The 15082-nt window shown below is 44.1% G+C and overlaps 1 protein-coding gene across 1 annotated transcript in view; it reads right to left on the bottom strand.

The window, feature by feature from the left end:
- Positions 1-14514, bottom strand: part of COX7A2L (cytochrome c oxidase subunit 7A2 like) — a 29111-nt gene extending 14597 nt beyond the window's left edge. The window contains exon 1 of the mRNA XM_086927808.1: positions 14270-14514. Coding sequence (XP_086783934.1) covers positions 14270-14341 — 72 coding nt within the window. The 5' untranslated portion in view covers positions 14342-14514. The remainder of the gene's footprint in view (positions 1-14269) is intronic.
- Between the last annotated feature and the right edge of the window lie 568 nt (positions 14515-15082).

The following is a 15082-nucleotide window of genomic DNA, read 5'->3' as shown; positions in this document are numbered from 1 at the left end:
CAGTTAGGGATCCACTGCTACTGGGGTCATATTACCCCCCTCTCCTTATTTACCTCAAAGACTAAAATTCTTGGAAAAGTACTTGCCAACCGATTGATCTAATGGTGCACCATGTGCACATCCCGACCAAAATATTTTTATCCCTGGCAGGAATACCTACCTGAACCTACATCGGCTCTTCATGTTGACGGACTGGGCTCGAGAGACTAATATGCACCCTTGGTTCGCATCCTTAGACACTGAGACAGCTCTTGACACCCCGGTTATGTGACAAATTCCTTCAATGGATCTCTTTTCTCTATAACACGCCTCTGGCCCATGTCAAAACAGGCACCACATTCTCCGACTCCTTTAATATAGAAAATGGAACTCGACAGGGATGCTCATTCTCCCAGATTATTTTCGCGCTCGCACTGGAGCCACTGTCTTGGGAACTAAGACATTGCGCCGTAGACCTGGGGATACAAGCAGATAATCATGGACATATAATATTCATGTATATGGATGATGCCTTGGTGTACTTATGAGAGGATACTGTGGTGCTTCCGGGTCTTAAGGCACTGTTGGACTAGTTTGGTAGCGCCTCCGGACTGAGTGTAAATTGGTCTTAATATCAGCAGTTCACAATTAAGTCCCTTTGGCCAAGCAGACGGCAGGCGCTCCCGATCACCTTGCTCCCTTGGTCTTGTCTTGCAATCTAACAGTATTGGCACCTGTTAGGTCTCAGGCTCCTGATGAAAGGGGCTCCAATGTCACCTCTAGCCTTCTAACATCAATTCAGTTGCTTAGATCTGTACCATGCATCATTCCAAACTCCTTAATTATGGAAAAGCGCCAGTTTAGGCTTAAGGCCAGTTTGTGAAGATACTGCACAAGGCAGGTGTCCGACATGCCATCCTGTAGTTTAACTAAAAACCAACATGCACCAGAGGAAAGAGAGTTTCTCTTCCCCAACTGCTTTCTTTTCCTCGAAAGAAAGTGGATAGAACTTCTATACGACAAGGTATTTCTTGGAAAGCCTGTCCATGCACAGAGCATTTGCCCTTAACAAAAAGGTGCTAGGTGGTTAGGTCTGTCAACAGCGACCATGTCAAATGAATCAAAAGTTGCGACACGATTAGGCATAGGCCTCACTGATGCAGTTCAATAATATGGCCCATTCTCATGCAATTCTCTGCTGAGGTCATGCAAATCATTAATAAGGCCCATTCTCATTTTAATGACGATCTGTCAATCCTGTCTGTGCTGAATGACATTTTCAGATAAAGAACAACCTATCTAGAACATAACATTTATATAAGCAAACCATTACAACTTTTGTCAGGAATGTAAAAATTGAATGAAATACTTATGTTTAAATGGACAGTCGTATTAGAATTATATTTTTGCCGATATGTTCATAACACGATGTATACATACATAGTTAGAATGTACAAGACTTATGCCACAAAAACCATCCCTTAAATCACACCATAACTAACAACTGCACACAAAACCAAATGGTCACTGCACTGCACTTCATATGTTACACCACAATGTTATACCACATACCGCTTAGTACATCGTATCACAGCAGAACATCCCACTCCTCTCCCACAATAAGCCACAGCTTTAAAACACAAAGCACTACAACAGGTATTTGGAAGACGTTTATAGACACTACACAGCTCCTCCTTAGTTCAGATTGCACTGCGCCATACAATGAATACTGCTCGTGACAAATCAGCACCACGTTTCGTGACACCAACAATACATTTCTATTCTACACATCTATGTCAAAGGAACCCAACACAATATATACTGAGAAGGTCTCTCACACAAATACATTCATAACCAAACGATTTAAAACTCCTTCCATTTCGACAGCCTTCAACACAACTTCCAAGGGTATCACCTCATAATTCGACTTTACTGACCACTCCTAAATCAATATCTCCCCTCTAATACCCTCCAACTTGGCTGTATTCCCACCATCATACAACCTGGTATCCACTATCCCCATTACCACCTGTAGGCCCACCCTCTTTCCACTATACAAAGTTTCCCAAACTCCCACCACTTCTTGCAAACATCCACCTGCCATCATCCGCTGCCTCAACAGCAACATGATCAGCCTGGTCTCAACTGACACTGCATGTAGTTCAGTACACACCAGTCAATCTTCCCAACCACTTCCAGTTTCTTAGAGAAAACTATTTTCTTTGCTATACTTGAATCTACTCACAGCTACCCCATTCCCACCAATCTAAATCACGTATCACTTTACTCACCTTGGCATGCTCCTCCCACACTGTGGCTACAATCTTTTCAATCCCTTTGGAACACTCCAATCTTCACTACTTATCAAAGAGCAAAATACACCAGCCAGGGTCACGTGAATGTTGGAAAGATAAGTAAGGCTGTGGGGCTACATGTGAATGTTGGAAAGATAAGGAAGGCTGTAGAGCTTGCTGTAGGGACAAAGCTATATGGGTGAAAAAGAAACAACTGTAACTGACACCACCACATGATGATCCAGAATCAGGATCACTAGAATCAACATGCAGAAGAAAAACAGATACGTGTAGGTAAAAGATCTTGAACAGTGGACACAAGGACAGGTAAAGTCTCTTCAGAAGGAGAGCGAACATTAATTTCCTATTCACAAGTACAATGGGACATAAACTAAACTCACAATAAACAGGAATGTGAAGGCAGATCAACTCTTCACTATATAAGAACATGGCTTTGTCGTTTAGATCCTGGGTCAGATATAAACACGAAAACAATACCAGTTCAAACTCAAACACTGCACTAGCGATACATTAACATGTATCCACATAGATCCAAAGAAATCTGCTGTGCCAGAAATTTTACGGCGTCCTAAAAGTCGACACGTAATACTGCCATAGCTTAACCGGCAGAGGTTGGAGGGTTACAAGAAAAAAGCATCATTAAACGGGTAACTTCCCCCTTTGGATATACGTTCAAAGAGAATGTTGCGGCAACTGCAGAACATTTAAAAGTAGAATAACTTCCACAAAAATGGAATGATTCAGTCACATTTTAGTCCTATTCTATGTATTGCAATATTAAAGGCTAAGCCTGGTAGCCTTCCTGTCTCCTACCCCCGACCGCAGTCCATCAAACAACCACTTATGAGCTGAGTGCTGACCTTCAGGAAACCTGGCATTTTAGTTACCAGGCAGCAAAAGTATTTGTCAAATAGTAACAGCATTTGCAATCTTCACAGCCTGGTGGGCTCAAACACTGGACTATTTTCTACTGTAAATAATCTGACCTAGGGCTTCTACTTGATTTCAGCTCTAGAGAAGTCCTAATTAGATCCCCAGCTCTGCCATCGTAGAAACTAGACTGTAGTATATTGGAATAACCTGCTTCACATAATGAATGTTGCTTGCAACTTTCATACGGCTACTTGTCTTTTTGTTAAAAAGAGAGAACAGAACAAACAAACATATTGTTGCATAAATTGCAACGATTAAATGGCCACAAAAAAACAGAGACTCAGTCACAACACGTGTTTGTGAAGAAATACACAACTGCGGAGAAACTGTCCAAGTTGGTAAAAATGGAGACCAACAACACGCGAAAAACCTATTTGACATTTTTTTTTCTAAACATAAACCAGCATCAAATATAGGATGAATATTTTGATTTAGACCTACCATTTAGTTATGAAGTAACTTTGACAATAAACTGCACCCGTACTCATTGTCAGATCAAAGTGTGCGAAACATATTTAAAAAAAAACATGAAAAAATTAAATCCTTTGTTTTACACCAACTAAATATATGGCCCCTCTTTCTTTCGTGCATAAAGTAATGAGTTTTCATTTTCTTGATGACTCCAGTGGGTGAATACACCATGCTTGACAATAGCTCACTTGGCAGAAAATATATGTCATATACAATACCAAAAACAAGCATTGGTAATGCCAGTAGATCTGTCATAAGTAAAAGTGCCTCTTCAATTACTGACAAGCATAGGTACTCAAAATCGCATCATGTACGCACTTCGTCATTTATCCTTTACCTCAGGCATCTAATAATATACCAAACTCATTCTTACATTCACCCAGGCATCCTGTAATCACCTGATTCATCCTTACATTCACCCACTCATTCATTCATTCAGTAGTTCTTAACTTGGGGGCCTAGAAACCCATATGGGTTCCGCAACGCCTACGTATCAAACAGAATAATAAAGTTACATAAAAAAGCAAAAAGGTAAAACAGATTTTGAAAACGTTCAATAAATTGAAGAAATCTGAAATGGGAGGAGAAAAATTAAATTGGTGTCCTCAGATGAAATTGTGGGAGTAGTGCAAGTGCATCAAACAGAATATCGTATGGACAATGGGTGGCCTACGTTGAATTTAGAAAAGCTCCATCCTTTTCAATTTAAATGAAGTTTTTTTTTTAAATATTAGTTTGTAAATTAAACTAATTTTGGCGTTTGTGTATTTATTTGATAAATGCTCGACTATTTTTGCATATTGTTTGGAGGTTGAAATCATTTAAATTGCTTCCAGTTATGATTCAGTGGGGGCCCTCATATTCAAATGATTCATAGGGATCCACGGATTCCAGTAATGATTAAATGTGGGTCCACAGAAGTCAAAACTTAAGAACTGCTTTTCTATACCATGATGTAACACCCTAGGGGAAGGGTTGGGCTTTAAATGAGTCCGCCCACTGCCCCTTGTCAATAGTTTTTTTTTATAACACAACCAAAAGGCATCTGTTAACGTTTTAACCAAAACCAATCAAGTCCGTAGCCTTTATCATTGGCTTGTCAGTTTAAATAACACTGGTCTATGTATTTAGCATAACCTTTGCGAAAAAGCACCCATCAGGCATAGATGCACAAAATTACAAAAACAATATAAACCTCTACTAAATTGCCCCACTACGGATTCTCAGAAAGCATATTGTTTACCATACGGGTTGCTCAGAGAGGGTAAACACCACAAAAATGCCTACTACGATAATGTCTGACAGCCCATATAACAAAATATCAGTCTACATGCTTTAACAAAGATAAATAAAAAGCCTATTGGCTTTAACATAGGCTTCCAACAATAAATAAATCAGGCGTACTACCACTGAAGTACCTTTTCATAAGTGAATAGATCTATGGCATCGGACAACGTTTACGAAAGAATCAACAAGGCTCACCGGCTTTATCACTTGTATACTACCATTAAAAAAATCCTCAATCCTACCATATGGAGCCTAAGCTTTCCCACAAAGCAGCGATCAGCACTCCATGCATGTGTTGTACGTTTCCAAATGTTTCTAAACTTAGAAGAATACGCTAATAAAATAATGAGCACAAAATCACACAATGGCGGTGAAGCGAGATAGCTGGGATGAAACTCAGAAATTCTGGTTCCAAAGTAGATAACCAACCACCGACTTCACTTCAGTTGCCTCTACTTGAGCTTCTTCCTTTATAGCCTACTTGCATGTTCTCCTTCATCCTTTAATTGGTCCCTTGTTATTTCATCCTTACCTTCTCTTACCTCTTCTTTCACTCATTGCTTGCTTCTTTCCTGTATTCCCTCCATTCTGTCGCCCTTCTACTGACATTTATTTATTTTATTTGTGTGTTTTGTAAAGCGCACAGCTGCCCCAACGGGGCGTCCCGGCGCTGGTAAAACTTGGAGACAGTGAGGGTAGGAAAAAGAGGAGAACCTTATGAGGAAAAAAGGTGGGTCTTTAGTGACCTTCGGAATGCCACTTCAGTTTGACATGCGCGTAGAGTAATCGGAAGCTTGTTCCAGCACTGAGTGGCACAGACCTCAAAGGTTTTCCCTCCAGTACGAGAGCGTTTGAATCTTGGGGTTTCCAGGAGAAGAAGGGAGTTAGAACGTAATGTCCTGGCCTTGACGTACGGCTTCAGAGTGCTTTTCAAGTGGGCTGAGCCATTGCCCTTGGAAGCACGAAAGGCCAGCGTCATGGCCTTAAATACACATCTCTTGGCTATCGGTAGCCAATGTAGTTTTCGGAGGAGGGGAGAGATGTGTTGTCTGGCTGGGATTCTCTCGACCAGCCGGGCGGCAGCATTTTGGACAGTCTGTAATTTGTGGCAAAGGCCTGCTGTGATACCAAGATATAGTGCGTTGGCGTAATCAAGGTGAGATGTTATAAGTGTGTGTACCACAGTCTTACGGCAGTCTGCCGGCAGATAGTTGATAAGCCGGTTAATCGTCTTGATCTTTGCGAAACAGGATGCTGCTACTGTTTGGACCTGAGCGTTAAAACTAAGCTGATTGTCCCAGCGCACTCCCAAGTTTCTCACCGAGTCTTTGGGCGTGGGGGCTTGGCTCAGGTCAGCTGGCCACCACAGATTGGAATCCAAAGGGGATGGTGAGTTAAAAAACAGGATCTCTGTCTTTCCAGCTTTGAGTCGGAGGGAATTAGAGTCCATCCAACTAGAGATGTCTCTGAGACAGGATTTCAGCGGATCAAAGGCAGAAGCGGAGGGAGTCTCAAAGGTAAAAAGTAACTGAATATCATCAGCATAGGAGGTGGATTTAATCCCAGTTCGTGCAATCAATTTAGCTAGGGGGGTGAAATAGACATTAAACAAAAGCGGGCTCAGGGATGAGCCCTGGGGGACTCCCCATTTGAGTGGTCTAGCTGAGGAGGTGTAAGGAGAGGTATATACCTGCTGTGTGCGGTCACATAGGTAAGAAGCGAGCCACTTAAGAACCGTTCCGCCAATGCCTAGGTCTCCCAGTCTTCTCAGCAGGATCTTATGAGAGACAGTGTCAAATGCCGCTGAAAGATCTAGCAGCACTAACACCGCCCTCGACCCCCGGTCCAGCGACCATCTCACCGAGTCAGCCATTTCAACAAGGGCTGACTCCGTGCTGTGGCCTGACCGAAAGCCGTGCTGAGAGTCATGTAGGAGCCCATTGGTTTCGATGTAATTCGCCAGCTGGGAATGTACCAGTTTTTCTAGGATCTTAGCTGGGGCAGGCAGAAGAGAAATCGGCCTGTAGTTACTGGGGTTGTCAGGGTCCAAATTTGTTTTTTTCAAAATGGGAATCAGGGAGGCATGTTTCCATTTGGCAGGAAAGCAGCCCATTCTTAGGGATTCGTTCCAGATATGGTTCAAGTAGGGATTGAGCAGGGGAGCCAATTTCTTGTATTGTTTGGCTGGCCAAGGGTCATTGGGCGAGCCAGACTTACATTTGAGTAGTTCTGCCATAGAGTCGGCTTCAGAGATGACTGAAAAGTCAATCAGCGAGGGGGACTGGGGCATGTGAGAAGTGGATTCCTCTTTCGGGCCTTCACTGGAGGAAATTGGGAAAGTGGAATAGATGGTCTCTATTTTTTCCTCAAAGAATTGTGAAAGTTTATCGCACAAAGACTGGGAGGCAGGCTGAATCCGCATCAGCGCGTTGGGGTCCGTGAAGGACCTAACTATGCTGAAGATCTCCCTGGCACCGTTATTAGCGTGTTTAATTCTGGAAGCCAGGTAGTCCCTTTTGTGCTCCTCGATCATTCTGCGGTATTCTTTGAGGGCTGTCTTATAGATGGTTTTACTATCCAGGGAATAGTTCTGCCTCCATAAGCGTTCGAAAGATTTGCATGCGGCCTTTTTCTGACGAAGCTCGTTGGAGTACCATGGTGCAGAAGGTGTAGCCCTGTAGGTTTTAATAGATTTAAGTGGAGCCAGAGCCTCTAGGGCTTGACTAATCCAGGCATCCAGATGGTCAATACCAGAGTCTGGATCAGACGACGGGATGGGTTGGGAATTTTTTAAGTATTCCTGGAGCGTTTCAGGGGTGATACGACTCCAGTTTCTACCTGATGCTTTAGGGGGGATAGTGGGTCTAGTGGAACAGAAAATATCTATCTCAAAAGGGATGAGGAAATGATCCGACCAAACGACCGGGATGGGGGAGGCTGCCCGAATACTTGGAAGGTTGGAACAGATCATATCTAGTGTATGTCCCGCTTTGTGCGTGGGTAAGGCTATTATTTGCAGTAGATTACAGGCCGCCAGCGTAGAGATAAAATTTTGGCTGTGCAAGCAGGAATCCTCATTTGCGTGGAGATTGAAGTCCCCTAGAGCAGTGAAATTGGCATAGCGAGTGCTAAGCTGAATGATATAGTCTGCCAAGGCCGGCAGATGGGAGGTATTAGAATGGGGAGGGCGGTAGACAAGTATTCCTGAGCTGGAAGTGGACGGAGAGATTTGGACACTGAAAGGTAGGCCTTCTATACAATCGAGAGGGTCATATAGATGGAAGGTAGCCGTCCATTTGGATTTATGGATTAATGCGACGCCACCTCCCTGTTTACCATTAGGTCTATTGGCACAGACAATGCAGTAACCCTCCGGAAGGGCGAGGGTGATGGTGGGATTCGTAGTGTCATTCAGCCAAGTTTCTGTTAAAAAAAGCAGATCCCAATTGTTGTCTCGAAGGGACTGCCAGATGTCAATGGCATGTTTACTCAATGATCTGCAGTTAATCAACGCAGCTCTGAGAGTGAAAGAAGGGCAGGCTCCACGAGTAGGGGTGGAAATCAGAGCGCGAGCTGTACTGTATGTCTCATCGAGGGGAGGAAGGGAAAAGTGGCAGACTTTACAAACAAAGGCAGGGCTCCGAGCGTCAGGGATGGGCCCGCGGCAGGTCAGACATGGGGGAGGTCTCAGGGACATGAACTCAGTCCGAGTGTATTTTATGGTGATATCACTGGTGGATCGGGCAGGGGGACCGGCCCCGGCCGCGTCGTGATCGCGGACGAGCGCAGACGAGCTTGCCTTAAGCGCGCCTTCGGCGCGCCCGCTGCGCTTCCGGCACATACACATGTTTATAGGGCAAGGGGCGTGGCCTAAAAAGGGGGCGTGTCCCTCTGCTCGTCGCGGGGAATGGCGGCCGACGAGACTCCAAGGGTTCACCCTCTCCAGTGCTAAACTCCGCTGAGAGGGGATGCCTGCATGCGATGAACAGAGTCAGAGAGCAGGGTAGGTGCTTTTAAAAAGTAATACACAACAGGTTAAAATCAGAGCAGAGAAACAGTTATCCTACTCCCGGCTGAGCCTCAGGAGGGTCCAAGTTTAACTGGGGCGCTTGTCAGATCAGCGCGCTTTGTACGAGTAAAAAGGGGCGTGGCCTAAAAAGGGGGCGTGTCCCTCTGCTCGTCGCGGGGAATGGCGGCCGACGAGACTCCAAGGGTTCACCCTCTCCAGCGCTAAACTCCGCTGAGAGGGGATGCCTGCATGCGATGAACAGAGTCAGAGAGCAGGGTAGGTGCTTTTAAAAAGTAATACACAACAGGTTAAAATCAGAGCAGAGAAACAGTTATCCTACTCCCGGCTGAGCCTCAGGAGGGTCCAAGTTTAACTGGGGCGCTTGTCAGATCAGCGCGCTTTGTACGAGTAAAAAGGGGCGTGGCCTAAAAAGGGGGCGTGTCCCTCTGCCTTCTTTTGTGCCCTCCTGGAGTGGAGGATATTACTGCATGATAGTGAGAAGAGATCCATGCATCTCCAGTCTCAGGCTTTCTGCCTGCCGTGCCACCTCATCCTAGCAAACCAGACAAACTATGCCACACCACTACATGTTATTATTACATCAAATCAGTTGAACTCTACCACGTTATACATAACACAAAGAAAAAACATGCACCCCATATGTTGTATCAAACAGTAGCATAACTGAACTGAGTACTTAAAGAGATGACAACTTCATCACAACCCACAGCATTATGCAACCATGCCAACCCTCGGCCACAGTAAACCAATTTTGACAAAGTATACTACAGCATCATCCAAAATTCAGAACCCTAAACATTGCCCAGATAAAACAGCTAATTTAACTACACCAAACCATTCATTTCACACCATGCAGAACCATATAGCACCATAAAATACTACAATTCCCAGCAAACTTACTGTTTCTTCTGGTTTAGCTGACATTCCCAGTTTAGTTCTCGTATACCACAATACCCCTCAAAAGTTATACTTGCACCCTAACACAAGTACTCCCTAGAAATCCTGCCCTTTACATCCACCACCCCATGTGTGCCGCAATCGTCATTTATATTCCGGGTGCAAATACATCCATAACAAACTCCTCTACATGAAATTGCTCCCGTGTCAGCAATCTTCCACAGCTTTCTGGCTGTCATATATAATAGTCCCCATTCTATACCTACCCAGCATCATATTTACCCTTCTTACACATCTGCCTCTCGGCAACGCTCCAACCACAGATCCATTCCAGCTACGCCGCCATCTGCATGCTTACTCCAACTTTCTACGCCATCTACCAACTTCATTCACTCAACACCGCTACCATCAGTAGTATCCTCTCCTAACACACCCCACAGTGCATTCTCTTCACCCTTACTGTCCTTCCAGCCAATTAGGTTTCTCATGAACCAAGCCATTCTCTTTGCAGTCTCTCATCTAACATCAGCCGTGTTCATCCCAACTGACTAAAATTCCTGATCACACCCACGCTGTACATTACTCCACCTTTTAGCCACATAAATAACCAGTTTCCTCTCTTCCAAACATCATGGTTGCCTTGCTCACCTCGGTGCCACATAGCACCACCTCTTCCTCCCCCCTTTGATTTCCTTTGCCTTGCTCACCCTGCCACCATTCTCTGTCTAAGATCCCACACACCTCGCCCTTTCATGCTCACTAAGCTAATTGTTTCCAAACCAGGGTAGATAAGTTCATGCGGACAAAAAGGTGGATTTCACGTGGATCAGAAGGTGGATTCCACCATGAACATAGTCAAAACACTTAGACCATCAGGCACACACAGACACACAAATAAGACCATCAACGAGTATCAAGCATTGCGACCTTCCATTGTACCCACAATTGTGGAAGCATCGCCCAGGAAACAACCACAATCCTTGTTGAGGTGAAGTGCAAAAAGTCACTAAATTAACCAGAGCTTAATCTTTTGGTAGCTTTCCGCAAAAGCAGCCAGGCCCAACTTAGAGGCAAAGAGCAAGGATTTTCTTAAGCACATAAAAGGTAATAACGTGAAAACCACAACACAAGCAAAATCCCAAACCAATTTAGAAAAAATAGAGAAAATATTTTATTAAATAAAATCACACAAAAACAACAAAAATCTAATCAGTAGACCAGCATTTATCAAAAGAAATTCACATTAATCCCTGCATCTTTAGACAGCATGCAGACACAGTAGATAAACCAAAACACATGAAGCACATCCATTTCTAACCAGAATGAAGCTTGCCATCTAGTTTAGGTTTGAGGCTTACGGTTAATATTTTTTGGGCAATAGGACGGAGTTACAGATAGTTTCAGAGTTAGGTTTGGGCACTTGCTCAAGGTTGATCAAACGTTTGGCTTGGTGCTAGGGTTGCATTGTATTACATTTTTTTCAATAGTGCTTTCCCGCCATTACAAGGACCAAGCTGCAGGTTAAGATTGGGACTTGGGTTGGCATTAGGCCCTGGGAGTAGGAAAGGACGAAGTTTAGGCCTATTTACCATACTGTGGGGTTCAATTTGAGTGAGGATTGTGTTAGCACAAGAATTAATGCAGTCTCCAAAAGGGATCTGTGTTCGACTGCCTGAACACCGTTTCAGATCCTGGAAGGTCCTTGAAGGGTTAATGCACCATTGCTCACAGCAGCAATACATGTCTGTACCAAGAAATTGCAATAAAAGTCGGCTCTAAGACACAGCTTTCGCCTGATCGTGCTTCTTACTTTTATTCTGGAGATAACTGCATGTGAAAACATGCAGGTTAATGGGATGAACATCAGACCCACTTTATAGTTCATGATATGCACATAATTCACACCAGCCATTAGACAGGGGGGTGAAAGGACATACTGGAAGGTGAGCTCCCCTGTCCCCCAAAAAATAAAAATCATTAATATGCCAATATATCCCTGCAGTGCGACTCTTCGTACCACAAACTAGTTTAAATAGTTGTATTTATTCAGTCTAATGTGTGTAGTTCCTATCATTCGACGATAGGGCATTTAATTTGAGGCCAAGAACAAAAAAAATACCATTGTAAAACGTAATATGACAAGAGCCAAGGTGTTAAACAGGTTCAAGTAAAGGTTGGAGACTGACTGGGTGCAAATACGGATAACACGTTTAGGTTCCAAAAGGGGAAAGTCAACTCTTCGATCCAGAGGAAGTGGACAAGTTTTGAGGAATGCTGTTCGACTGAAAAATGGTAGGGTGTAGAACCTTAAACAGGTGGCCTTAGGAGCCCAAGAGATGACTTTGTGATGGAGAGAAATGACAAGGAGAAGAATGTGAATAACAATTCTGAATGGTTGGAGGACATGTTTGAAAACAGAGGGGTTCAGTGTACTCTGGGAAGTGACCATTTGAAAAAGTGTGTGGAGGGTGAAACCAAAAACGGATAGTACCCTTGGGAAGCAATTGATCAAGAAAAGAATGTGGATGGCGATGTGTCCCAAGGCAATGATATTTCAGGGCCAGACAATTCTTCAGGTAACTCTGGTGTATCAGATGATGGTAGGAAGAGAAGAGTTCTACCTGGATGGTTGAAAGACTATGTGGTTGAATGGGTGAGCATTTGATGTTGTCTGTTCAATCATTTACATGTTGTTTAGGTTTTGAGGCTTTGTTACAATTGTTGGGTTCTTTCTCTCTCCCTCTCTTTCTTTCTGTTAGGGGGGGGGGGGGGGATAAGAATTTCTCTTAGCTGTTATAGGAGCGGGGCGTGTTGGGGTTGCTGAACCTTATACAGGTGACACAGAATGCCTCATGCAGTCAAGACATGCCAAGGTTTTACTGCTCAGCATTCTGGGCCAGATTATCTGGTGCAGTGGAACCAAGCAGACATGTTTCCTGTTGTAAGGAGCATAAATAAACATCTACATATACCCTGGCTTTATGAGTGCCCATACGAAGCACCACGCAACAGTTTGATCTCTAAATATTTATAATTGAAAACCTTTTTTCAATGGTAAATTGGATGTAAATCCCAATTCTGAAAATTCAACTTTTAGAAAGTTGGCATTTTCCTGTCCTAACCATTTGCTGCCTGCATCATATGAGTAGGGATAACTTGCAGTTGGTCTTTGTGTATTCCTCCTAGTGAGGCAAAGAGAGATAGGTGTTATCAGGATGGGCCATCTTTGTCAGAATGAGGAGGTGGAGCTGTCAACTAACACACATACATATCAGAAAGACTGCCTCAGCACACTCACAAAGGGGTCACACATAAAGGCAGGGCTGTAGAATTTCTTATCGGCAGGTGCTGGAGTGGCATGGATGTAAACTCATTTGAACTGAGTTTTACAATAAAGGAAAGGCACCAACCGCATACATTGTTCTGCCCCACAATCGGAATATTTGCTTCATCAGAACTTAACACAGCTTTGGTTCATTTCATCATAGCTTTCCATCCGTATTTTTTTTTAAATGTTATAGTCTTAAAATAAAATTAAAACAGCCAAACACGTGATCCAAAAACGTTATTTTAAAGTGCCTCCAAGTAAAAATACAACCAAATACGTGATTAAATACATTTGATTTTAAAGTGCCTACAAGTATTCAACGCTGAATTTGTTAGAGAAGTTTGCACGCTCTTCCAACTAAAATGCTGATAATGGTCTTTACATGTATTTAATGGTGACTCACAAATGAGCCTCATTTAAAAGTCGGAACATCATTTATTTGCTTTACGTAGAAATGAATAACTACCCACGTCCTTTGTAAACGCCCAAAATATTCACAGTTCCATAAATTCCAATAGAACATTAATCAGTTTTTGGGTAAAAACGACTCTGCACCAGTCTATTTATCGCACAAGGAAGCGACATATAAATGTCCTTGAGTCCCACCACCCCATCCTCCCAGTCGAAAGGTTTAAGGATTCAATCGCTTTGAATCCCGGTGAACACTCTTCCATACTGAGTATTAAGGTCAGAGGTATGTGCTCACCTTTGACGGTCACAACGACCGTCAAAGGTGGTCGCTCTCCTCAGCCCTCGGGTATGAAGGTCAGAGGTGTGCATTCACCCCAGCCCGCCCCTCACCAAAGCTATCGTGTGAAGGTCAGCGCTGTACACTCATCAAATCCTTCGCTTGACGACCAGGGATATGCAGGGTAAACTTATCAGAGCGAAGAGCAGGGTGACTCCACCTCTGTGTGAGATTCATACAAGGTCGACAGCTTTACCGCTTCAGGGTCGAGAGACTACTAATCAGAGCTGCTCGAATTAGGCTAGATTTCCAGTACTGTGCCTCCCATCCATTCGTGTTACCTGGGGATTGTAGGCTGCAGGTGCGGAGGCCCCGATTAGGGACTGTGTGAAGCCTCTGAACTTGTAGTACATGATGCCGGAGCAGTGGATGCAGCCGCCTGTTTGCCGACAGTCTGCAGAAGGGAAAAGGAAAGCGGAAGCGTGTCTCGGGCGCGCTCGAATATGACGTCACAACGCCTGCGACTTCTAATCAATGTCATTAGCTAGCTCGCGTTTTGTTTCCCAATCCCTGTCCGACTGGGAGCGAAAAACATGCCTCGAGTGTCAATGTCAATACTACCGAATTAAGCTGGGTCGCCGCATTTTTTCAATATAAAATGCTGTTCTGTTAGCTTTCTTGCGTTTGAAACGTTCTCCGTTCCAACGAAATGGAGGAATGAACATCCTTAAAATCTCCCTCGCGTTTTTTAGCATTTTTTTTTAATAGCGCGAACCTGATCAAAAGGTATCAGAACGCCTTGACTCGCATGTAGTGCCTGCCCCAGTTCCAAAGGAGGCAGCTCTGCCCAGAGGCGCAACTAGAGCCAAATTTCGGGTGGGGGGGGGGGGGGGGCTGAACCTTTAATCAGTAGGCAGAGTGGAGCTTAGAAGGGGTGAAACAACTACAAGGCCTAATTAACATTCAAATGTCTTTTAAAGACCTGAAACGTTCGGGTGCAGCTCTTTGTGTGCCCGGGATCTGTCTCATCCCGGGCTGCCACACACAAGGGGGGGTGGGGTGGGGGGGGGGGGGGGGTGAAGCCCGGTGAGTTCAATGGGTGTTGCCTGTATAGCCGCTTCCTTGGTAGTTGGAGGTCTGCAAACTTCTAGGTA

This window comes from Lissotriton vulgaris, chromosome 6, assembly GCF_964263255.1.
Source record: "Lissotriton vulgaris chromosome 6, aLisVul1.2, whole genome shotgun sequence".
NCBI lineage: Eukaryota > Metazoa > Chordata > Amphibia > Caudata > Salamandridae > Lissotriton > Lissotriton vulgaris.
Note: the sequence above shows the minus strand (reverse complement) of the source record. Positions and strands in the feature narration are given on the sequence as shown.